The following is a 24348-nucleotide window of genomic DNA, read 5'->3' as shown; positions in this document are numbered from 1 at the left end:
CATGATGGTTAGCTGCACCTATCAACCCACCACCTAGTAATTAAGCCCAGCATGTATTATCTATTTTTCCTAATGCTCTCCCTCCCCTCCGCTCACTCCCTGACAGACCCCAGTGTGTGTACTTCCCCTCCCTGTGTCTATGTGTTCCCATTGTTCAGCTCTCACTTATAAGTGAGAACATGCGATGTTTGGTTTTCTGTTACCACATTAGTTTGTTTAGGATAATGACATCCAGCTCCATCTATGTCCCTGCAAGGAACATGATCTTGTTACTTTTTATGGATGCATAGTATTCCATGGTGTATATGTACCACATTTTCTTTATCCAGTCTATCATTGATGGGCATTTGGGTTGATTCCATGTCTTTGCTATTGTGAATAGTGATGCAATGAGCCTACCAAACAAACAACAACCAACAACAACAAAAAAACAAAAACCCAAAAAACCGAGGACCAGATGGATTTACAGCTGAATTCTACCAGAAGTACAAAGCTGATACACTTTCTTCTGAAACTATTCCAAACAATTGAAAAGGAGAGACTTCTCCCTAACACATTCTATAAGGCCAGCATCATTCTCATACCAAAACCTGATAGAGATACAACAAAAAAAGAAAACCTATATCCCAATATCACTGATGAACATACATGCAAAAATTCTCAATAAAATACCAGCAAACCGAATACAGCAGCATATCAGAAAGCTTATCCACCACAATTAAGTTGGCTTCAACCTCGGGATACAAGGCTGGTGCAACATACACAAATCAATAAACGTAATTCATCACATAAACGGATCTAAAAAAAAAAAACCCACATAATTATCTCAATAGATGCAGAAAAGGCCTTTGATAAAATTCCACATCCCTTCATGTTAAAAACTCTTAATAAACTAAGTATTGAAGGAACTTAAAATAATAAAAGCCATTTATGACAAACTCACAGCCAATATCATACTAAATGGGCAAAAGCTGGAAGCATTCCCCTTGAAAACCAGCACAAGACAAGGATGCCCTCTCTCATCACTCCTATTCAACATAGTATGGAAATTCTGGCCAGGGCAATCAGGCAAGAGAAAGAAATAAACCATATTCAAATAGAAAGAGAGGAAGTCAAATTGTCTTTGTTTGCACATGACATGATCCTATATCTATAAAACCCCATCATCTCAGCCCAAAAGTTTCTTAAGCTGATAAGCAACTTCAGCAAGGTCTCAATATAAAAAATCAATGTGCAAAAGTCACAAGCATTCCTGTACACCAACAACAGGCAAGCAGAGAGCCAAATCATAAATGAACTCACATTCACGTTTGCTATAAAGTGAATAAAATACCTAGGAATACAGCTAAGAAGGGAAGTGAAGGACCTCTTCAAGGAGAACTACAAACCACTGCCCAAGGAAATCACAGAGGACACAAACAAATGGAAAAATATTCCATGCTCATGGACAGGAAGAATCAATATTGTGAAAATGGCCATACTGCCTGAAGTAATTTATAGCTTCAATGCTATTCCTATTAAACTACCATTGACATTCTTCAGAGAATTAAATGCTTTTTCAACATCAATTGAAATGATCATATGGTTTTTGTCCTTCATTTTGTTTATATGATGTATCAGATTGATTGATTTGCATATGTTGAACCATCCATGCAGCTCTGGGATAAATCTCACTTGGTCATGATGAATTATCTTTTTAATGTGTTGTTGAGTTTGATTTGTTATTTTGTTGAGGATTTTTGCATCAATATTCATCAGGGATATTGGTCTGTCATTTTCTTTTTTTGATGTCTTTGGTTTTTGTATCTGGGTAATAATGGTCTAATAGAAAGAGGTGGGAAGTGTTCTGTACTGCTCTACTTTTTTGAATAGTTTGAGTAGGATTGGTATTAGTTGTTCTTTAAGTGTTTGGTAAAATTCAGCAATGAATCCATTGGGTACTGGGCTTTTCTTTGCAGGAACTTTTTACTAGGGCTTTGATCTCATTACTTATTGTTGGTCTACTCAGGTTTTGAGTCCCTTTCTGGTTCAATTTTAGTGGATTGTATGTGTCTAGGAATTTATCTATTTCTTCTAAGTTTTCCAATTTATTGCCATATAGTTGCTCATAGTAGTCTCTAATGATCTTTTGAATTTCTGTAGTATCAGGTGTACTGCCTCCTTTTTCTTCTCTGGTTTTATTTATTTGAGTCTTGTTTCCTTAGTCTGGCTAATGGTTTTTCAACTTTATCTTTTCAAAAAACCAACTTTTTGTTTCATTGATCTTTTGTGTTGTTTTCCTTCATTTCAGTTTCTTTATTTCTGCTCTAATCTTTGTTATGTCTTTTCTTTGACTAAGTATGGATTTGGTTTGCTTCTGCTTTTTTAATTCTTTGAGGTGCATCATTAGGTTGTTTATTTGAAGTTTTTCTACTTTTTTGATGTAGGTGTCTACTGCTATAAACTTTCCTCTTACTACTGCTTTCACCGTATCCCATAGGTTTGCGTATATTTTATTTCTATTTTTATTTCAATAGAATTTTTAATTTTCTTCTTAATTTATTCATTGACCCTCTGGTCATTCAGGAGCATATTGTTTAATTTCCATACATTTGTATAGTTTCTGAAATTCCCCTTGATATTGATTTCTAGTTTTATCCCATTGTGGTCAGAAAAGATATTTGATATTATTTCAATTTTTTTTTGAATATTTAAAGACTTATTTGTGGCATAACATGGTTTATCATTGAGAATGATCTATGTGCCGAGGAGAAAGATATGCATTCTGCAGCCATTGGAAGAAATGTTCTGTAAATATCTATTACGTCAATTTATGCGATAGTGCAGATTAAATCCAATATTTCTTTGCTGATTTCTGTCTGGATGATCTGTCCAATACTGAAAGTGGGATGTTGAAGCTATTATTGTCTTGGGATTTATCTCTTGCTTTAGTTCTAATAATATTTGCTTTTTATATCAAGAGGCTCCAGTGTTGGGTGCATATATATTTATAATTATTATATCCTCTTGCTGAATTAACCCCTTTATCATTACATGATGACCTTCTTTGTCTCTTTTTATACATTTTCTTCTTTTTCCAAGTTTTGTAAGCTGGTTTATTTTTCATTTTCATTTACATCATAATGTAAGATAGTATCTTCCTTGCTTGGCTTTACAAGCATAAGAGTGGTAATATTAGTGGCAGGAACACCCATGATGACATTTCCAGAGCTCTGTCCAGCTGTTTATCATCAGCAAACTGTGTTTCATACACCCGGGTCAGCGATACACATAACTCAAGTACAAATATTAAATTTAATCTCAACTTTATTTCAGTCTGAGATTAGTGCATTAAAAGAATCTGTAATGAGGTTTAATATAGAGTCTTGTCATACACATAATCTATTTTTATTTAGTATATTATATTTTATGTTGTTTAATCAGCACATAGTTTTTACGTGTATGAGTTTTCTATTGCAACTTACAACAAATCACTGCACTCTTAGGCTACAGTTCTGGAAGTCAGAGGTTCAAAATCTGCCTCCCTAACTGGGCTAATGTCAAGGTGCTGGCAGGAGCGGGACTGAGGCTCCTGTTCCCAGTCCCTAGAGGTCACCACATTCCTCGGCCTCCTACTCCAAGGCCAGCAAGGCCAGATACCAGAAGAAGCCTGAGGAGGGACCTCAGGCTCTGATGTCTTCAGCTTCTTCTGATATTGCTGCGGCTCAGGTAGGAAAAGTTCTTAAACTTCAAGGACCCATGTGATTACCCTAGGCCAGCCCAGATAATCCTGGATAATCTCCCATGTGAGGTCACATACCCATAGCTTCCAGGGTCGTGACATAGGCACTTGGGGACCGTTATCTTGTTTACCTCACCATGTTTACAGAGTCTTTGACAGAGTCTTTTTTAAAAAGTTTAAAAGCAATAGTTACAAAAATATAAAAACTCAAAGGATGCCCCCTGCCCCAGCTGCATCACCTGTCAGCCCACAGCCAGTGCCATTCCACTCACACCTGTCTGCTTTCTGGGTATTGTTTAGCAAATCACATTGCATAGACTTTTTCAGTACATTTCTATGGAAGGGTCCTTATAAAAACAAACAAAACAAACCATAATGCCATTATCTTACCTAAAAATTTAATGGGAATTTTTTTAACATCAAATATGGAATCAGTTCAGATTTCCCTGATTGTCACAGAAATCTTTAATTCAGAGTCCCCTCCATTCCCCACAGTGACTTGTCATTTCGCAAATGTTTTTTACACCCTAGGTGCTGTGGATTCCAGTATCTCCCACAATGGCCAGGCATGACTTGCCATAAAGGATGATGGATGCAAGCAAATGTGGCCTCATTTGTCCCCCTGGCCTTGTCCTTACCACACTCCAACTATACTGTCTATGGCCAGGGGGCTCTTCACAGAGCTCTGGTGATGACTTAAGACCCTCCCACCTGTGACTACCAGCCCTCCTTTCCAGCAGGACAGAGGGTTTTGAATACATCATGTTATTCCTTGCTTCAGAACTGGAAGCAGTCACTTCTCCATGAAGGCTGAGTCCTCTTAGTGCTCACTGCTCCTGGGCTGGTTATAATGGTCATTTTGTCTAATCTTGATTCTATCATCCTATGCACTGGCTATACCTGTGGAATGGTATTTCCTCATTCCAGACTTGGATGGATCTGCCTTGCAGGTCTAACAGTCCCACAGTAACAAAGAGAGGGACCAGCAGCAACCACTGTAGCCCTCCTTCCACTTGGTGTAATCCTTCGCCTGATAAAACACAACCAGACCTACATGTCTCATGGATACAAGCCTTTTTTTAGATGGTGCTTGTTGTGAATACTATGAGAGGCTTTTCAGGTGTTGATCCAAGGTGAGAAAGCTGGGGGAAGATAGAGGGGACAGCTGGCCTTTGAGGTCCGGGAGGCAAAAACGTACTTCCTCAGCCCAGCACCATGAGACTTACTTCCTAGCCCAGCACCATGAGACTAGTTAGGATAGGGGAACATGAAGCTACAGAATGACCCAGACATCAGGACAGGGCAGACATGTGAAGGGCCAAGGGAAGATGCCAACCTTGTCATGCCTGTTGGTGGTGGTGTTCTGCAAAGGCATATTACCGTCCAGGCCTTTGGTGTTCACCTCTGTACCTGGGGCCAGTGGCTGCTTTGCAACCTTGTAATATCCCTGGTTAAATGTTTCATGCGGCACTGTCCAGCCTGTGAAGTCCTTGGTGTTGATGTCCATTCACTCATGTATGAGCCCTTTGATATTCTGGATATCCCTTCGGATGGCAGCTCAGTGCAGAAAGGTCTCTCCTTGTTTGTTTCTCTTGTTCCCTTTATCTTTGTTTTTTGAGGCAGAGTTAGCTATTCCCTTCCAACACACTGTAGACTGGGAGGGGTGATTTGGTGTTTTGTCCTCTGGGCTGTTTTCAGACTCCTTGGCTGTCACCTGCATGAGAAGAGCCACCTGCTGGTGTTCAGAGATGAGGTAGCTGGCTTGGATCCCAGATAGCCCCATGCCAAATAGCAGGCTGGACTTCTGGACGACAGGTCCCTTCTTAATCCTCTTCTCAGAACCCTGCTTCTCTTTCTTCTTGGCTATAGAAACCTCCACCTCATGCCATGGTGCTTCAGGGAGTGTATCAGCCTTGCAGTCCCACAGCAGAGACTGGGCTGGAGGCATCTGTATCTGAGTCCTTCTACTCTCCATTGGCCCCCATGGTGAAGAGCAGCTTCTGCTTGGTGGCTTGCTCTCTCACTTCCTTCCCTCCAACACTCTAGTCCAGCTTTGAGGTCTTGGTTAGAGAAACTTTATCTTATCATTTTTTTTCCTAGTTTATTCATCTGCCATGTCATCACTGAGAGAAAATTCTTATCATGTTTTAGAACTTTTACCCTTGGGCATCATTCTGCTCCCCTCACTTGACATTCATTTGCGATGTCATTCCTTTGTCATCAACTGTCTACAATTCCATAGCTGAAAGTGTTAGTGAGGAATGCCTATTAAATCCAGTGGAGGTGTGTCCCAGAGTAGGGCCATATATATTTGATTCCATAGCTGAAAATTAGTATTGATGAAAGCTGACTATTAAATCTAATGGTGGTATGTCTGAGAGCAGGACTGTGTACATTTAGGCTCCAAGGGCTGGGTGACTCCATGGTGGCTCAGCAGCAGAACATGGGCACTGTCGATGTAACTTTTGGCTGTTTACTCGGCTGTGTGGCCTGAGAGAAAGGGCAGCAGTGGCAGTGCAGGCTCCAAGCACCAGCCAAGATGGGAGGGCTGGGTGGGAGCTGAGCCTGCCCATGGGTGTGCCCAGTGCTCAGACAGGTGCTGCGACACCCAATGCAGGCACTACTGAGAGGGCGTCAGGCTGCAGGCTTGGCAGTGGCACTTCCCCAGCTGGAGCTCTTAGTCCATTACTGGTTTTGTCTTGAAATCTCTTTCATACCACGTAAATATGGCTACTCCTGCTCTTTTTTGGTTTTCATTTGCATGGAATATATTTTTCTGCTTCTTTATTTTTAGCCTGTGGGTATACATAGGTGAAGTGTGTTCCTTGTAGGCAAGAGACCATTTGGTCTTTTTTTTTTTTTTTTTTTTTAATCCATTCAGCCACTCTGTGTCTTTTGATTGAAGACTTTAGTTTATTTCCATCCAACGTTATTATTGACAAGTAAAGATGTACTCTTGTGATTTTATTATATGCTTTCTGGTTGTTTTGCAGTCTTCTCTTTCTTCCTTCTTTTCTTCCCATCTTCCTTTCTGTGAAGGTAATTTTTTTTCTAATGGTATGTTTTAATTTCTTGCTTTTAATTTTTTTGCATATGTGTTGTAGGATTTTTGATTTGAGGTTACCATGAGGCTTGCAAACAACATCTTATAACCCATTATTTTAAGCTGATGACAGCACTGATTTCAAAAACGAACAAAAACAACAAGCAGACAAATAAGCAAAGAGAAAAACTAATACAAATTTGACATTTTAACTCAATTCATCCCACTTTTAAACTTTTAGTCATTTCTATTTATTCCTTATTATACTATGTCTTGAAAAGATGTTGTAATTCTTATTTTTGATAGGTTTATCTTTTAGTCTTTCTACTCAAGATATGAGTACTTTATATACCACAATTACAATGTTATAATATTCTGAGTTTGTCTGTGTACTTGCTGTTTTCAGTGGATTTTGTACCTTCAGATGATTTTTCTTGCTTAACATCCTTTTCTTTTTTATTTTATTTTATTTTATTTTATTTTTTTAATATACTTTAAGTTCTAGGGTACATGTGCATAACGTGCAGGTTTGTTACATATGTATACTTGTGCAATGTTGGTGTGCTGCACCCATCAACTCGTCAGCACCCATCAATTCATCATTTATATCAGGTGTAACTCCCCAATGCAATCCCTCCCCCCTCCCCCCTCCCCATGATACGCCCAGTGTGTGATGTTCCCCTTCCCGAGTCCAAGTGATCTCATTGTTCAGTTCCCACCTATGAGTGAGAACATGCGGTGTTTGGTTTTCTCTTCTTGTGATAGTTTGCTAAGAATGATGGTTTCCAGCTGCATCCATGTCCCTACAAAGGACGCAAACTCATCCTTTTTTATGGCTGCATAGTATTCCATGGTGTATATGTGCCACATTTTCTTAATCCAGTCTGTCACAGATGGACATTTGGGTTGATTCCAAGTCTTTGCTATTGTGAATAGTGCTGCAATAAACATACGTGTGCATGTGTCTTTGTAGTAGAATAATTTATAATCCTTTGGGTATATACCCAGTAGTGGGATGGCTGGGTCATATGGTACATCTAGTTCTAGATCCTTGAGGAATCGCCATACTGTTTTCCATAATGGTTGAACTAGTTTACAATCCCACCAACAGTGTAAAAGTGTTCCTATTTCTCCACATCCTCTCCAACACTTGTTGTTTCCTGATTTTTTAATGATGGCCATTCTAACTGGTGTGAGGTGGTATCTCATTGTGGTTTTGATTTGCATTTCTCTGATGGCGAGTGATGATGAGCATTTTTTCATGTGTCTGTTGGCTGTATGAATGTCTTCTTTTGAGAAATGTCTGTTCATATCCTTTGCCCACTTTTTGATGGGGTTGTTTGTTTTTTTCTTGTATATTTGTTTGAGTTCTTTGTAGATTTTGGATATTAGCCCTTTGTCAGATGAGTAGATTGCAAAAATTTTCTCCCATTCTGTAGGTTGCCTGTTCACTCTGATGATGTTTCACGCTGAAGAACTGCATTTCTCATAGGACAGGTCTGGTATTGATGAAATCCCTCAGCTTTTCTTTGTATGGGAAAATGTTTTCTCCTTCATGTTTGAAAAGATATTTTTACTGGGTACACTATTTTACAATGAAAGTTTTTTTTTTTCTTTTCTTTTAGCCCTTTAAATATGTCATGCCACCCTCTCCTAGCCTGAGAGGTTTCCACTGAGATGTCTGCTGCCAGACATACTGGAACTTGTTTGTATGTTATTTACTTCTTTTCTCTTGCTTCTTTTTTTTTTTATTTTTATTTTTTTATTTTTATTTATTTATTTATTTATTTTTTTATTATACTTTAAGTTCTAGGGTACATGTGCATAACATGCAGGTTTGTTACATATGTATACTTGTGCCATGTTGGTGTGCTGCACCCATCAACTCGTCAGCACCCATCAATTCATCATTTATATCACTGGAAACAGGCTATTTGAAAACACAGTCAGAAGAGACAAAAGAAAAAAGAATAAAAAACAATGAAGCACACCTACAGGATCTGGAAAATAGCCTCAAAAGGGCAAATCTAAGAGTTATTGGCCTTAAAGTGGCAGAGAAAGAGATACAGTAGATACTCCCCCCTCCCCATGATAGGCCCCAGTGTGTGATGTTCCCCTTCCCGAGTCCAAGTGATCTCATTGTTCAGTTCCCACCTATGAGTGAGAACATGCGGTGTTTGGTTTTCTCTTCTTGTGATAGTTTGCTAAGAATGATGGTTTCCAGCTGCATCCATGTCCCTACAAAGGACGCAAACTCATCCTTTTTTATGGCTGCATAGTATTCCATGGTGTATATGTGCCACATTTTCTTAATCCAGTCTGTCACAGATGGACATTTGGGTTGATTCCAAGTCTTTGCTATTGTGAATAGTGCTTTATTCCTGAACTTTGGGAGTTTGATTGGTAAATGCTTTGAGGTAGTCTTCTTTTGGTTAAATCTGTTTGGTGTTCTGTAACTGTCCTGTACTTGAATATTTGATATGTTTCTCTAGGTTTGAGATTTTCTCGTTATTATCCCTTTGAATACTCTTTCTACTGTATCTCTTTCTCTGCCACTTTAAGGCCAATAACTCTTAGATTTGCCCTTTTGAGGCTATTTTCCAGGTCCTGTAGGTGTGCTTCATTTTTTTTATTCTCTTTTCTTTTGTCTCTTCTGACTGTGTTTTCAAATAGCCTGTTTCCAAGCTCACTAATGATTTCTTCTGCTTCATTAGTTCAGCTGTTGGAAGACTGATACATTCTTCAGTATGTCAGTTAAGTTTTTCAACTCCAGAATTTCTACTTAATTTTTAAAAATTATTTCAATCTCTTTGTTAAATTTAACTGGTAGGATTTTTAATTCCTTCTCTGTGTTGTCTTGAATTCCACTGAGCTTCCTTAAAATAGCTATGTTGAATTTTCTGTCTGAAAGGTCACATGTGTCTGTCATTCTGGGATTGGCCACTTATGCCTTCTTTAGTTCATTTTGTGAGGTCATGTTTTCCTGGATGATCTTGATGCTTGTGGATGTTCAGCAATGTCTGGGCATTGAAGAGTTAGCTATTTATCATAGTCTTTGCGGTCTGGGGTAGTTTGTATCTGTCCTTGGGAAGGCTTTCCAGGTATTCAAGAGGTATGAAGTGTTGTGATCTAAATCTTTGGTCACTGCAGCTGTATCTGCATTATGGGGTACCTCAAACCCAGTAACACTGTGGCTTTTGCGGACTTGTAGAGCTACTGCCTTGATTGTCTTGGTAAGATGCAGTAGAATTCCCTGGATTACCAGGCAGAGACTCTTCTTCTCTTCCTTTACTTTTCTGTGAACAAATGAAGTTTCTCTCTTTGTGCCAATTTGCCTGGAGCTGTTGGAGGGGTGACATAAGCACCTCTGTGGCCACCACCACTGGGACTGCATTGGGTTGGATCCAAAGTCGGCACAGCACTATATCTTACCCAAGGTGCACGGTGACCACTGTCTGGCTACTGCTGATATTCATTCAAGGACAAAATCCCTTCAGGCAGCAGATAGTGAACCCAGCTAGGCCTGCATCTCTTTTCACGGCAGTGATCACCCCTCCAGCCAGGGTGAGTCCAGAAATGCCTTTCAGGAACCAAGATCTGGAACTGGGGACCCCAGAAGCCTGCTTGGTGCCCTACTCTACTGTGGCCAAGTTGGTACCCAAGCTGCAAGACAAAGTTCCCCTTAGTCTTCCCTCTCCTTTCCTCAACAGAAGAAGTCTCTCTCTATGGCCACCACAGCTGAGAATGTGCTGGGTCACACTGAAAGCCAGCATGGCCCTGGGTCTCACTTAAGCCCCGTGATAAGTACTGCCTGGCAATCGCTGATGTTTATTCAAGACCCAAAGACTCTTTAGTCAGCAGGTGATAAATCCTACCTGGACTAGGTTCCTTCCTTGAAGGCAGTGGGTTCCCTTCTGGACCACAGTGTATCTAGAAATGTCATCCATAAGCAAGGGCCTGGAATAGAGTCCTTAGGACTTTGCCTGGTGCCATATTCCACTGTGGTTGAGCTGGTATCCAAGTTTCAAGACAAAGTTCCCTTTACTCTCCCCTGGCCTCTCCTCAAGCAGAGGAAAGGAGTCTCTCCTGGAGTTGCAAGCTGCACTGCCCTGGTTTGGGGGAGGGGTGATGCAAGTACTCCCTTAGTTGCCCCGGATGGTGTCTCACTAGGTGTGTGCCCACCAAGGGCGCTGGTTATGAGCCCAGCACAGCATCAGGACTTGCCCAGAAATTGCAGTCCTTGTGGCCTAGACTGCCTTTCAAGTTTATTTAGGACCCTAGAGCACTTTTTCCCACAGTGGTGGGGCTAGCTGGAACTCAGGCTCTGACCACTGAGGTAGACAATTCCTCTCTGGCTAGGGCTTGTCTAAATGTTCCATCTGATGGTGCCAGCTGAGTTCTGCCCCCATGTTTTCCACTGTGACAGGGCAGCTGTGAATTTCAATGCAAAGACCCACAATCGCTATGCTCTCTTCCAGGTACACAGATTCTGTCTCTGTGCCGTGCAGCTTCTGCTGGGGGATGGAGGTGGCAATGTGGGCAATTCAAGACTGTTTTTCCTACCCTTTTCAATGTGTCTTTCCTTGCTATGATGTGATGTTAAAAGCTGGTACTGTGATTGCTCACCTGATTTTTGTTCCTTGTGAAGGCATTTTCTTGTGTGGATAGTCTTTCAATTTGGTGTTCCTATGGCTTAGCAGTGGTTGGGGATCACTGGAGGGTTCTATTTGGTTGTCTTGCAACCTGCTTTTCAGTAGCTGGGGCAATCATGTATGGACTCCTCTGACTGGTGATGGTGTGGTGGTCACTTGTGACCTCTGTCATGTGTTATGTAAAACAACTGTTGTTCATGTAATCATGGCACATTGACATCTGTTTCAAGAGGACAGCAGCTTAAGTTAAATAATGGACCTGTTCTTTAGCCTGCTGTTGACCTGGTTCATTAAACTCAACAATGGGCTTTTATTCAGAGCTTTGGGTTTCTAATCTTCACTCTGTCACCGAGCAATAGTAAACTGCAGACAAAACACCCGCTACTCCTCTAGTATCACCATCTGTGAAAATATGAGTGTGGAGCTAATCTGTATTCTTTTAATCAATTCAGCATTCACTTCTTTATCCAACAAATATTTACTGAACTTGTAGTTAGGTGACAGGCACCAAGTTGGGTGTTGGGAACATATTGATAAACATATCAGACAATGCCTCTACTCTTATAGAACTTTGGTCTAGAGGCGTAGACAAGCAGGTCAGGCAAGTGTGGATGGGTGTCTTTAATATAAGATTGCTATGCACGTTCATAAATAATAAAATAAGTTTTGCATTGCATCACTTCTCTGGTCATCACAGCTGTCAGAAATGACCATCTCAGGGTTTAGTTGAAAGAACTTTTAAATTGGATTCAGAGTGCAATCCCAGCTCCATTATTTAGTAATTATATGACAGAAATACATTGTTAAATTCCCTGAGTTTAATTTTCCTCATCAAGAAAATTAGAGTAATAGCAGATGTCATACAGGATTTCTATGTGACAGTTATTTGAAATAATATATATGGTATTCAGTAGGTACTCAGTAAATGTTAGTTTCCTCCATTTGGGGGAAATAGCAGAATTTTTTTTCAAAATTTGGCCATACTGATACATAAAGCCCTTCTGTTTGATTTTCTTCCAAAGAACCCAAAAGCTCTCTGAAGAAATGGAAAACACATTTTTACATGATCTTAATTGGTTCACTATTTGATAATTTACCTTTAAGGCGCTGTACAAGTGAATAATCACAACCGACATTCAGTTTGATTCCTTCCATGCTACACATTTAAAAGCAGCTTAATTGTTAAACATTCACTCTATTGGGCATCACACGTACCCAACTAGTGTGAGGAAGCCTGCTTATGACTCACGTGTTCCTCCTAGATCAGTATAAATGACAGATTTATGTTGAAACCACCCTTTCCTTCATGGTGAGTGTAGTTTAACTCTTGCTTCTATCTCAACTGATAATCAAGGGATTTAAACTATAAAAAGAGCTCTTTATGGAGAAGAATTAGAGATGACAACAACAGACATGAAGATGTGTCTCTAGACCTATGTACATAATGCATTTGGATGCATTATGTCATTTAATTCTGACAGTAACTATTATGAGAACTCTATTTACCCAAAGAGAAAACTGATATTCAGAAAACTAATTTTCTCAGGTCACATAGCTATTCATTGGTGAAGATAAAATTTCAATCCAAGCCTGTACAACTTCAAAACCAATGTTCCCTCAACCAGTATATTTTTGCTAGGCAGATTAAGTACCAAAACCCCTATCAAAGAAATAATGGTTGTTAAGTGATGATGGCAACATTCAGCTTATTTCTTCCATTAATTCTTCATGACACAAAATTTAGAGAGAGAGGGAGAATGAGGGATGATAGAAGACTGTGGCAGGCTGAGAAAAGGACAAGAGAATAAAATATAATGGTAAGAATATGGACAGATGGACCCAAACCTAGGCTTATGCTCCTTATTATCTGAGTGGTCTTGGGTAATTTCTAATACTTTTTTTTATTTGTCTTTTCTTCTGTAAAATTAGCATGATAATAACAGTATATACCTCATACAGTTCTTGTGAAGATTGAGTTAACATATGTGGTGGCCGGTCGCGGTGGCTCAAGCCTGTAATCCCAGCACTTTGGGAGGCCGAGACGGGCGGATCACGAGGTCAAGAGATCGAGACCATCCTGGCTAACCCGGTGAAACCCCGTCTCTACTAAAAAATACAAAAAACTAGCCGGGCGAGATGGCGGGCGCCTGTAGTCCCAGCTACTGGGGAGGCTGAGGCAGGAGAATGGCGGGAACCCGGGAGGCGGAGCTTGCAGTGAGCTGAGATCCGGCCATTGCACTCCAGCCTGGGCGACAGAGCGAGACTCCGTCTCAAAAAAAAAAAAAAAAAAATGTGGTATACTTTGTGATGTTACAATGCAATAATTTTATACCATATATGTGCATATGTAACAGTACCTACTATATGTAACATGAATATATGTGAGTTAATACACATATATGTTAATACCTGAATATATATGATATATATATGTGAGTTAATGTGTGAAAAATGTCTGCAAGATGGGAAGCAGTAAGTATATGCTATTACCACTTAAGAATGAGTTACATATATATTTGATTTGAAAGATAAAATCGGTGTAAAGGTTCACACAGTTGAATGTATTTGGCAGACATTCATAGATGTGATCTTTAATTTTTTATGGAGAAAGGCATGAAGAAAAGAGTGAACCATGGGAAGAGCACTAGCTCTGCTATTAACTCATCTGTAACTGGGGTCCTTTCGCCTCCTGGTCTCCTATTCCTTATATGTAACATGGGGGATTGAAAAAGATGAGTCTAAGGTTCCTTTCACCTGAAAAGTTTTCTTATGTTCTACTTTGGAAAGTTGCAATCAAGGTCTGTTCCTGCAACTTATTTGACTTATAATCTGTCTTTGGTTAAATGTAATTTCTATTTTACATTTTGTTTATTTCTTAAATGAATACTCAGTAATGCTCATGGCAAATCGAGTAAAGCTGAGGGCAGAAAGATTAAGCATCAAATGGGAAGGCAAAATGAAAGCCCTCCATTGATCCTTGTTAATGATTTCTATAGGCTGCATTTCTATAGAGTTGGGCATCTTGGGCACAAACGTTCTTATGGTGTTAGGATCCAACCACATTTTGGTAACTTGTTTCTTCCTCACCCTATTCCATTTCCCCATGGAGCCCCATCTCTAATACAATGGATAAACTACTACTCCATCCCAAAGGGGAGCTAATGATTAATTGTGGAAATTTTAATGGCAAATTGGTAAGGGAGGTATTTTGTGGCCAAGAAAATATGGTTCACTGGATCTATTCTATCCAACTGTGGTGGTTATTGGGTGAACTATAATTAAATTTGTCCACAGCCACTCTGAACTCATAATATGTGTAAAATCCTATTCCTGAAGGAAACCAGCATACTGAACTCTGTTCTCAGCCTGAAACTGAGTCATTCAGCCCTTTCTTTTTGCCAGTAGGACAAAACTTCCTTTGATTTATTCATGTCTTTTATTGCTTAGTGCAATTGTGGTAAGAAACTCTGGAGATAGAGATGACCGAGTTTGAATTCCATTTCTGTTCTTTTGCTACCAGTATTACATTGGGAGCAAGCCAATTATCTTTTTTAAGTCTTAATACTCTTGTCTCTAAAATGAGACTATTAATACAACCTTTAAAATTTCTTGTGAAGATTAATTAAAATAATAGGCCTGACATTATTAGTAGCTATTTATTTACACATAGCTGTTGATTTATATGTATACAAATGAATATACTTTTTTGTATATCCTGATATCCCTAACATGCCAATGTTTTAACTTTATATGCGCATATACTTGAAAAGAGAAAATTCTATAAACCATAGTGTGCAGCTGAATAAATTTTTAAAAACCAAACACACATGTAAAACCAGCATCCAAGTCAAGAAACAGAATTGTAGCAGAATCACAGAACCCCTTTTTATTCACCTTCCATTTTTTACTTACTTTCCAGGGATAACCACTATTCTGCTTTTTAAATATTATATATTCATTTCATAAGTTTTTAAATTTTGCAAAATTTGAATCAATCAATATGTAGTTTTTCTATCTTATAATGTTATTTGTAATGTTATATTTGAAATATTATGTTTGTAGTTTTATATTTTTAATATTCCTCAATGTCATTCTGTATGGCAATTACCAATTATTGTTATTACTGTATAATATTTCATCATGTAAATTCATAGGATGTAGAATATGTGTATTTTAAATTGTATTATTAGAAACTGCCAAAAAGTTCTCCTATGTGATTGTCAAATTTATATTATAACTTATTGAGCACAATAGTTAACAGTTACCCTAAATCTTTCAAAAAATTAGCATTGCCTAAATTTTCATTCTAGTTATTTTAGTGAGTGTGTGATGGTATCTTATTGAACATTTTCATTTCTTTGATTAATAATGATGTTTATTATCTCTTTAGATGTTTATTAGATTTTTTAAAAATATTTTTTCATCTTTAATTCTTTTTCGTTTAAGACTTTTGGCCATATTTCTGCCTGATTCTTAGCATGCTAAATTAAGAGCATTAGCCTGACTGAAGGGATTTGAGACATAATTCAGAGAAATCATTGAATATTAGCATTTGTCAGAGATATTCTGGGCCAGATGCCAACATTAAGAGTGGATACTTTTTGGTTTTCTTGACTAGTTTTTTTTTAAGGCTTCAGGTAAAAGTCCACTTAGAAGCAAATGGATCCAATAGTAAAAGCAGACTTTTACAATGCAAAAGACATTAAGCAGATAAAGGAAAATGTATTTTAAATTCTAAATCCTAGTCTAACTCATTGAAGGGTTATACTTAAAGATATGTTTTTAAAAATCTGTTAACAGGAATAATGATTCTCTTTGGATGGCTACAGGTCTAAGAAAAACCAGGTCAGGTCAAATTGCTTGGATTCTATGGTGAAAGACTCTTGAGAAATATTAAATTAGATACCCCCTTAAAAAATCTGTGCTTTCAGAATTGCCTGGAAAATGTTTGATAGGATGACTCTGGTGCCAAGGAAGCCCTATAAATAACATAAATAACTTAGAATAGTTTAAGAGCTTGCATCTCCTACATTTTGTAGCATATAGATTCTTGAGTTCTAAATTAGGGACTTAGAACCCAAAGGATTAGGAGAAATCACTTTGGATGAGTGACTAACAGAATTTGGGATCTTGAATTCTTCAATCCACACATGTACTCCTAAAAGACAACCCTGTTTACAACGAGGAAGCATGGATCAAGAAAGCAGATGAACCTGGTTTTACCTCTCACTTCTGTTCCTTCCTTGCTATATGACATGTGGTAAGCTAGTTAACCTCTGAATCTCATTGTCCTTATCTGTAAAAATGAAGGTTGTAATAGCTACCTCTAACAATTGTTTTGGTGTGACATAAGAAGACATGTTAAATGTCTGGAACATGGTAGGTACTAATAAATGTAAATTATTTCTCCCAAAAGAACAGATTTGGTTATTTTGTTCAACATCTGCTGTCAAGACCCAGAAGAACTGCCTCTTTGCCCATAGGGAAAGCAGCCAATACAGATAGTTGTTTTCTTGGGAAAATAGATATCAGTCTGTTAAGAAGCATTCATTAAAAGTGGCTTCATGTTAGAAGGTGTCGGGTGCATAGGCTCCATGAAAGAAATGATTTAGGCCAGAAAACTAGAGGTGGTCCATCACTCCTCCCTGTTCCTCACCCCTCATCCCAGCAGTCACCGAACTTTTGCTTATAATATATTCTTTTTTTTTTGACAGAGTCTTGCGCTGTTGGCAAGGCTGGAGTGCAGTGGCACAATCTCGGCTTACTGCAACCTCCATCTCCTGGGCTCAAGCAATTCTCCTGCCTCAGCCTCCTGAGAGGCTGGGATTACAAGCATGTGCAACCACGCTCAGCTGATTTTTGTATTTTCAGTAGAGATGGGGTTTCACCATGTTGGCCAGGCTGGTCTCGAACCCCTGACCTCAGGTAATCTGCCTGCCTCAGCCTCCCAAAGGGCTGGGATTATAGGTGTGAGCCACCACGTCCATGATATATTCTTAATTCATTTGATCCCCTTCGCTGCAAACAAAATGAAACAAAACAAAACTAAAATATCTTCTTAATATCTCTAGAGAAGCACTGTCCAGTAGAAGTAGAATGTGTGTCATGTATATAATTTTAAATTTTCTAGCATTACATTAAAATAATAAAAGAAACAGGAAAAATTAAATCTAATAATGTATTTTATTTAACCTAATATGCCCAAAATATTATAATATCATCATGTAATAAAAATAAAAAAGGTATAATTTACATTTCTTTCGCCAATGCTTTGAAAGTCAGTGCATATTTTATACTTATAGCACTTTGCAATGCAGACCAGCCACATCTGGAGTGCTCAGTAGTCACCTGTGGCTAGTGGCTACTATTTTGCACTGTTTTAGAATCTGCTGTCTGTCAATATATAAATTTTAGCAACAATAATAAAATGTCAAAAATCATCACTATTTTTATTTATTGGGCACTTGGTATGTAATAGGTCTTATGTTTCATATGTATTACATTGATAACCCTAACAGATATGTGTTATTAGTACTCCATTTTATGAATGAGGATGCTGAGGCTTAGGGAGGTTAACTAATTTGTGCAAGATCATGCAGATTTTCAAGCAGTAGATCTGGGATTCAAACCCAAGTCAGTTTGACTCCAATACCTATCATGCTGCTTTGCCTGTAATAATCAAATTGCCTCCTAACTGGTTGGCTTGCCTTACAGCAGGACGTTTTGATATGGCTGTGTCGTAGTAGCCACTTGAAATTGTAATACCATTATTTTGTTATTTCTACCAAGTCATTCATGTCATGGACATCCCTGGGCTTCAACCATCTTTGAGCCTAAACCTATCTGTCATCATATTCATGAGGAACTTCCAATCCCTCCTTGCATCCCTGAGCCTCAACTGGGAGGCATGGGGTTGGAGTGAAGTGCAGACATGCAATAGATATTTAGGATGGATTAAGATTGTTGGAGAAAATGCCAGCATTGTCCCTATAAGGAATAAAGATTCCTTAGGGAGAAGACTGATTCCAGATGTGGGACAGGAAATATGGAAGATGAATTATACTAAATAACAGGGCATCTATCAAAGACTATCAGGATTGCTTCAAAAGAGTTCCGGGACCAACTTTAAGATGGAACAAAGAAAGGGCAATCTAAGTATCAATCAGGATGACAGCTGAAATGGATAGAAATCCAGCAGATATATTTAACCCATAATTTTATAGTGCTTTAAAAAAATTAATTGGTCATCATTAGAAGATGCTAAGTAATCAATTTATTATATTGAAACCTGGTAAGTATAGGAAAATAATCCATCATTTATCCTATATTTCTTTTATTAACTAAAGCACTGGGAAACCAAATAGTAGGTGAAGTAAAGTTTTTCTTTGCAGAAGTATTTAACTTAGTTAATGAGGATGGGATAGTAGAATTAAACTATCACTTTGCAACTCATAATGGGTTAATGTACTGAGACCTTGATCATGAATGATTTTTATTATCAAAAAGAGAACAACTACAGTATCAATTATGATTTAGTCTGACAAAAAAACCTGAACCCGAATATAATCAATCCCCTAGATTCTATGAACAATTTATAGACAGTAAAGAGGACAGAGGAACATGTTATAAAATATTATGGGAGTCAGTCAGCAAAATTGATACTGAGAAACTCTACACTACAAAGTGGAGCCTTTAATAAATAAATTGCAAAGATAAATTGGAGAAAGAATCTATAAATTAAATGTAACTTAAAGGACATATTGACTATGATGTTTGAACTTTTTCAAATTCTGATTTACAACCTGTAAAGAAAAAAAGTCGTGTTCTCCCTTGTTCTTCTTAATTTTTATCTATGCCATTACAATTCTTCTAGTTTACTTCTTTACGTATGTCCATCAATGGCTTCCCATCATCTGTAAGTAAACCCAAGAAAGATTTTTGCAGTGCCTTACTTCAAGGAGGCGACCGTAAATATAAACTTTAGAGATGGTCTCCTGGAAGAGGTGGATATTGATAGCCAAAGAAAATGAACAACAGTGGGAAGACTGTCTGGGAAAGGCCATCAAACAGGCTCACTGATGTCAGCCTTTTGTGTGAAGGCTGGGTGCGAGGCTGGGGCCTCTTCAAGTCGAAGGTCCATGTTGTGCAGCTGGAGAATAACCCACCGCGAAAAATCCAGACCTGGGTCTGGGAGGAGTTGGTCCTTGGTACAGTGGGATTCATCACTGTGCATTCCTTTTGCCCCTTAAGTATCAATACGAGATGATGCTTTCTTCATCCTTTCTCCTCACATTTCACACATTTTCTTATATTCCATGCCATGGAATTTCCAGATGCTGAAGGTCAGGCTGAAGGAGAGACTCCCAGTTATGCATAACTTTATGCTGTGCCATTCATAACCAGTCACAGCATAAGATGTCTTGACACTTCAACTGAAATGGATGATTAAATAACTAAATTATAACATCACTCTTGTGCAGGTGGTGGTAAGGAAATGCCCAGTGGTCAGGTGCCAGGAGTCCAGTTGGAGGGTATTGGTGCTACAGGGAGGGAAACCTTAACTGGTTAGTCCTGAGCCAGTAGACAAATCCAGGCCAAACAGTAACGTGCAGGTACAAACTCTAACATCAAATATTATATGCCAATTCAGACTGGCCTCGGTGTGTTCCTCAGGGTGAAAGATGGTTCAGGATCATAGAGAATGGTACACTGGCTTCTCCTACCTTCAAGATTTGAGACATATTTGACTGTATGATACAGGGAGTGAGTCTGGAACAGGTGTGTGTGTGTGTGTTTGTGTGTGTGTGTGTGTCTGTGTGTGTGTTTCTTAAAGGGTAGGAATCAGGCATAGTATTTTGACATTAGATTCACATGACTGACTCTCAGCTTTCCTCCTTATTGACCATGTGGCGTTGACTTGGCCATTAAGCCTGTCTTAGCCTGTTTTTTTGTTTTTAAAATAGAATTGTTATTGGTACATAGTAGGAATTCAACCGAATAGCTCTTCTTAATGGATTTATCTTAAAGCTTCAGTTGTATCAAGGTCAAAAGATGACTCAATTTCTTTGTTTCTGAACTTTTTCACCTTCCTGAAACTGATACATAGGGTCAAAATAAAACTCCTCTCAAATTCCCCTTGGCATATTGCTTTCAAAACATGTTAAATAAATGAAAAGAAACACTGCAAGCAAATTGTAGAGCTAAAAAATGGTCATTGTGTTTTTCAAGAAAATTCCATGGGAACAAAGGAAATGCAGCTGCAGTAGCCAGGGAGCATTTATCTAGAGTTGTCCATGATGAATCACGGAGCTGGGGAAATAATTTCAGATGATGTGATGCATCCCTAGAGCTGGATTTTACTCATCACTGGGTAAACAGGGTTATTAAGGGAAACTCGATGACAAATCAACCTAAGCTTGTGCCGTTGACTATTTATGCTTTATGGAATTTACTAAAAATAATACTATAAATACCTATTTACTGTTAGGTGATGTATTAAGTCCTTTGTCATCTGAGACTCCTAAGCCCCTTAGAAGTCATTTTTCTCCCCTGCATTTTTTGATCAATTTCTTTGAAATATTGTAAATGAGGAGTTATCCAGTTATTGGTTAAACACCTTTAGTGGATGGGAACCCACTTTCTCTGATGACAACCCCTCTTATTGTTATACATTTCTGTTTGATGAAAAGTGTTTCTAGAATTTGAGCTAGAAATTGTTTCCCAAGAGTTCCACTAATGTTCCTGGTTCAGCACTCTGGATTGCTTTCCCGATATTTTTGTACATCTTGCCATGTAATGTCTTGACAACATTTCTGACTTTTTTTTTTTTTTTTTGAGACAGCGTCTCGCACTGTCATCCGGGCTGGAGTGCAGTGGCGTGATCTTGGCTCACTGAAACCTCTGCCTTCCAGGTTCAGGAAATTCTCCTACCTCAGCCTCCTGAGTAGCTGGGATTACAGGCGCCAGCCACCACACCCAGCTAATTTTTTGTATTTTTAGTAGAGATGGGGTTTCACTATGTTGGCCAGGCTGGTCTTGAACTCCTGACCTTGTGATCTGCCTGCCTTGGCCTCCCAAAGTACTGGGATTACAGGCATGAGCCACCGCGCCTGGCCAACATTTCTTTACCATAAGCTGCATATAACTACAATTATTCTTCACATAGCATAATCTCAGTTTGTCTTAGTATTCTGGTCCCCTTGTTAGGCTATGCTCCATTGGTTAATATCTCTCTTAAAGTATTATGTACATTACAATATTAGCATTTATTGTTTCATGTTGCTTTATATACTTTAATTAATTTAGTTGCCACAAACCCCTATAAGATAGGTATTTTTATTCTTCCTATTTTACGATGAAGGTTTATTATTCCTATTTTACGATGAAGGTTTTTATTATTCCTATTTTATGATGAAGGTTTATGGTGAAGGTTGCATAGCTTCATAACTTGCTCAAAACCGGTAAGTAGAGGAGCCAGGATATAAACTCCAGCAGTCTACATTAGGAGTCTACACTTTTAAACACTGCACGATTCTGTTTTTCTGAATATACAACTTCTGGTGGCATCTGTTTACTTCTGAGAATGGCAAAACTATCACCTCCTTTTATTTATGTATTCTATGATCATGTCAACATTGCTGGCTGGCATGGTCGTCTATGATACATACAGGAAGTTGTGAGTGAAGAGTCAGATTCTGAAATTCACCACCTGCCTTGTGAAGACCGTGCAGAGGTACCAGGCTCTATCTTGAAAGGTGATGGTGTCTTATTAAACATTTAAATTATTTTTTAAAAAATTGAACTTCATCACACATTTTTAAGCAAGGGAATAAGCCACATGATCATATTTACATATTTGAAATGTTACTGAGAACGTAATGTTGAGGATAAATTAGAGCAGATGAAACGATGAGCAGGGAATTGGATGGTAATGGCCATAGTCCAACTAATACTGAACAAATACAGGCAGTATTTAGAAGATGCAGGGTCAGGACTTGGTGACTGATTGGACTAAAGAGAGTGAAGATGATGGAGGAAGGAATTAAAAATGATTTTTAGACTCTCTTTGGGGACTGTGTGGATGGTGGCATTATTAACCAATGTGGGAAATATAATAAAATAATAAAATGAGAGGTTCTTTGGAGCAGGGGTTGAGTTGTGGAGTTTTTGAGGAAGGCAGGGAGTGGTTGGGAAAGGTAAAGAAAATGACAAAGAGGACACTTGGGGAAAGTGTTATAGGCAGTTAACACATGCTACAACTCAGAATAAAGGTCCTGGTTGTAGATACAGACCTCGGAGTGTAAGAGCTTTTAAGAAAATTATGCAGGGTGAGAAGGGAAGGGGTGCTTAAGATGGAACCCTGAGGAGAAGCATCAGTTACGGGATACCTTGGAAAATTATAAGTGAAAGCAGGATCCATTGACTTAAACCAGTCTGGAGAAAGGTAATCTCCCTCGAGATAGAGAGAGAGTACGGCAGTTTAGCTTTTGTTTTTGGGAGCCCCAGAGGAGAAAGTCCCTGAGCTGTCCTTGATTACTTCCTGTGTCAAAACTCAAGCAAAAATGATTCTAATTTTCTTTATTCTTGTCATTTGTAAATGAATTTGCATTTAGATAGAGAATAATATGTTTGACAAGAGCCATATTCATTATATCAAAATGTTTCTCAAATACTCTAGAAGGGTAGCTATTTAGTATGAAATGGACATGTTTTGCATAGTATATCTGAGGATAAGTGATTATCTCTTAAGAAAAAGAACTCCTATTTTAAGAATCTAGTATTTTTAGTGTGAAAATCCAGGAAGTTTAGGTTTCAGTAAAATGATAGTTAAAATTATATTTTATCTAGAATGTAAGTGTTAGGTCATTCCTTCTCAATATTTTCTCTAAAAAAATGTTAATCTCCTTTTCTTTGTCTTTAAAACAGTTTCCCTGGGCTTTTTATTTACTGATGAATTTATTTACATAACGTTTGTTATATAACACATAGTAGGTGTCAGATATCACACTAGATGTGAAGGATTAATTCCCTGTTTTCAGACAGTATCAGGAATATGGTAAACCTTAAAAGAAATCAAGTGTTTAAAAAAACAATGATATAATTTATGATTTGGCAGTGAATATTATAGACAATTTTTAATAGCATTCTTATTTTTGTGTGACTCATATATTAGTTCTTGGTCCAGAAAGTCAAAATGCTATAATATGTCCTTGAACTTTAGATGTATTTCTGGAATTAGGATATTAATATCCTGTGGCATAAAGAAAGTGAATCTGTTTCTGATAGCAGATCTATACCTGCATTTGTGTAAAGATGGTTCTGGGAGGCTTGGTAACCTCCAGAAGTTGAACTCTTTTGCTACCTCACAGAAGAGCTACTAGTCAAAACTAAGGTGAAAGGAACAAGGAAAATACTGAGATGCTAGGTAGAAGGAATGCACAACATTTAAAATTGCACTAAGTGTTAAAATGATATTTAAACTGTTGGTATAATTTAGAGCTATTGTTCTTACTGTCTGCTCATTTTGGATATATCCTAAATTACAAAGGGGGAAAGAAGTATAGTGAAGTCATTTCAAGTTTAAATGGAGAAAAAGGAAGTAGAAGTGTTTCTTGGCAAGCCTAACGCTTTTGCCTTCATTACAGTCCAGAGTAGGGGTGTCCTCAGTGTGTGCTTTTCCCAGCTTCTGTTACACAGGTCTGACCAGGAACGTCCACAACTCTGCTGGAATATAAATGAGAGTAGAGTGCTCACAGTCCCCATGATGGTTCAGAGCTCATCTCCTTGTAACTTCCCACACAGCCACTGTCTTAGACTACTTAATTCCTTGACTTCAAGTATTTTCTTACTCACCTGCTCCAGATTTAACAGATTCCCCAAAACCATGAGATGGAAACAAGGCAATATATGGAACAGGAACCTGGGACATAGAA

The 24348-nt window shown here is 38.4% G+C and overlaps 1 protein-coding gene across 3 annotated transcripts in view; it reads right to left on the bottom strand.

Annotated features, from left to right (window-relative positions):
- Positions 1-24348, bottom strand: part of KCNMB2 (potassium channel subfamily M regulatory beta subunit 2) — a 305097-nt gene that overhangs the window by 49012 nt on the left and 231737 nt on the right. The window contains exon 2 of one of the 3 annotated variants that reach the window (XM_011958650.1): positions 3996-4068. The exons of the other annotated variants lie outside the window; for them this stretch is intronic. Within the exon in view, the coding sequence (XP_011814040.1) occupies positions 3996-4036 (41 nt within the window). The 5' untranslated portion in view covers positions 4037-4068. The remainder of the gene's footprint in view (positions 1-3995; positions 4069-24348) is intronic. 3 annotated transcript variants of the gene reach the window in all.

Source organism: Colobus angolensis, unplaced genomic scaffold (genome assembly GCF_000951035.1).
Source record: "Colobus angolensis palliatus isolate OR3802 unplaced genomic scaffold, Cang.pa_1.0 Scaffold470, whole genome shotgun sequence".
NCBI lineage: Eukaryota > Metazoa > Chordata > Mammalia > Primates > Cercopithecidae > Colobus > Colobus angolensis.
This window is presented reverse-complemented; position numbering and strand designations above follow the sequence as displayed.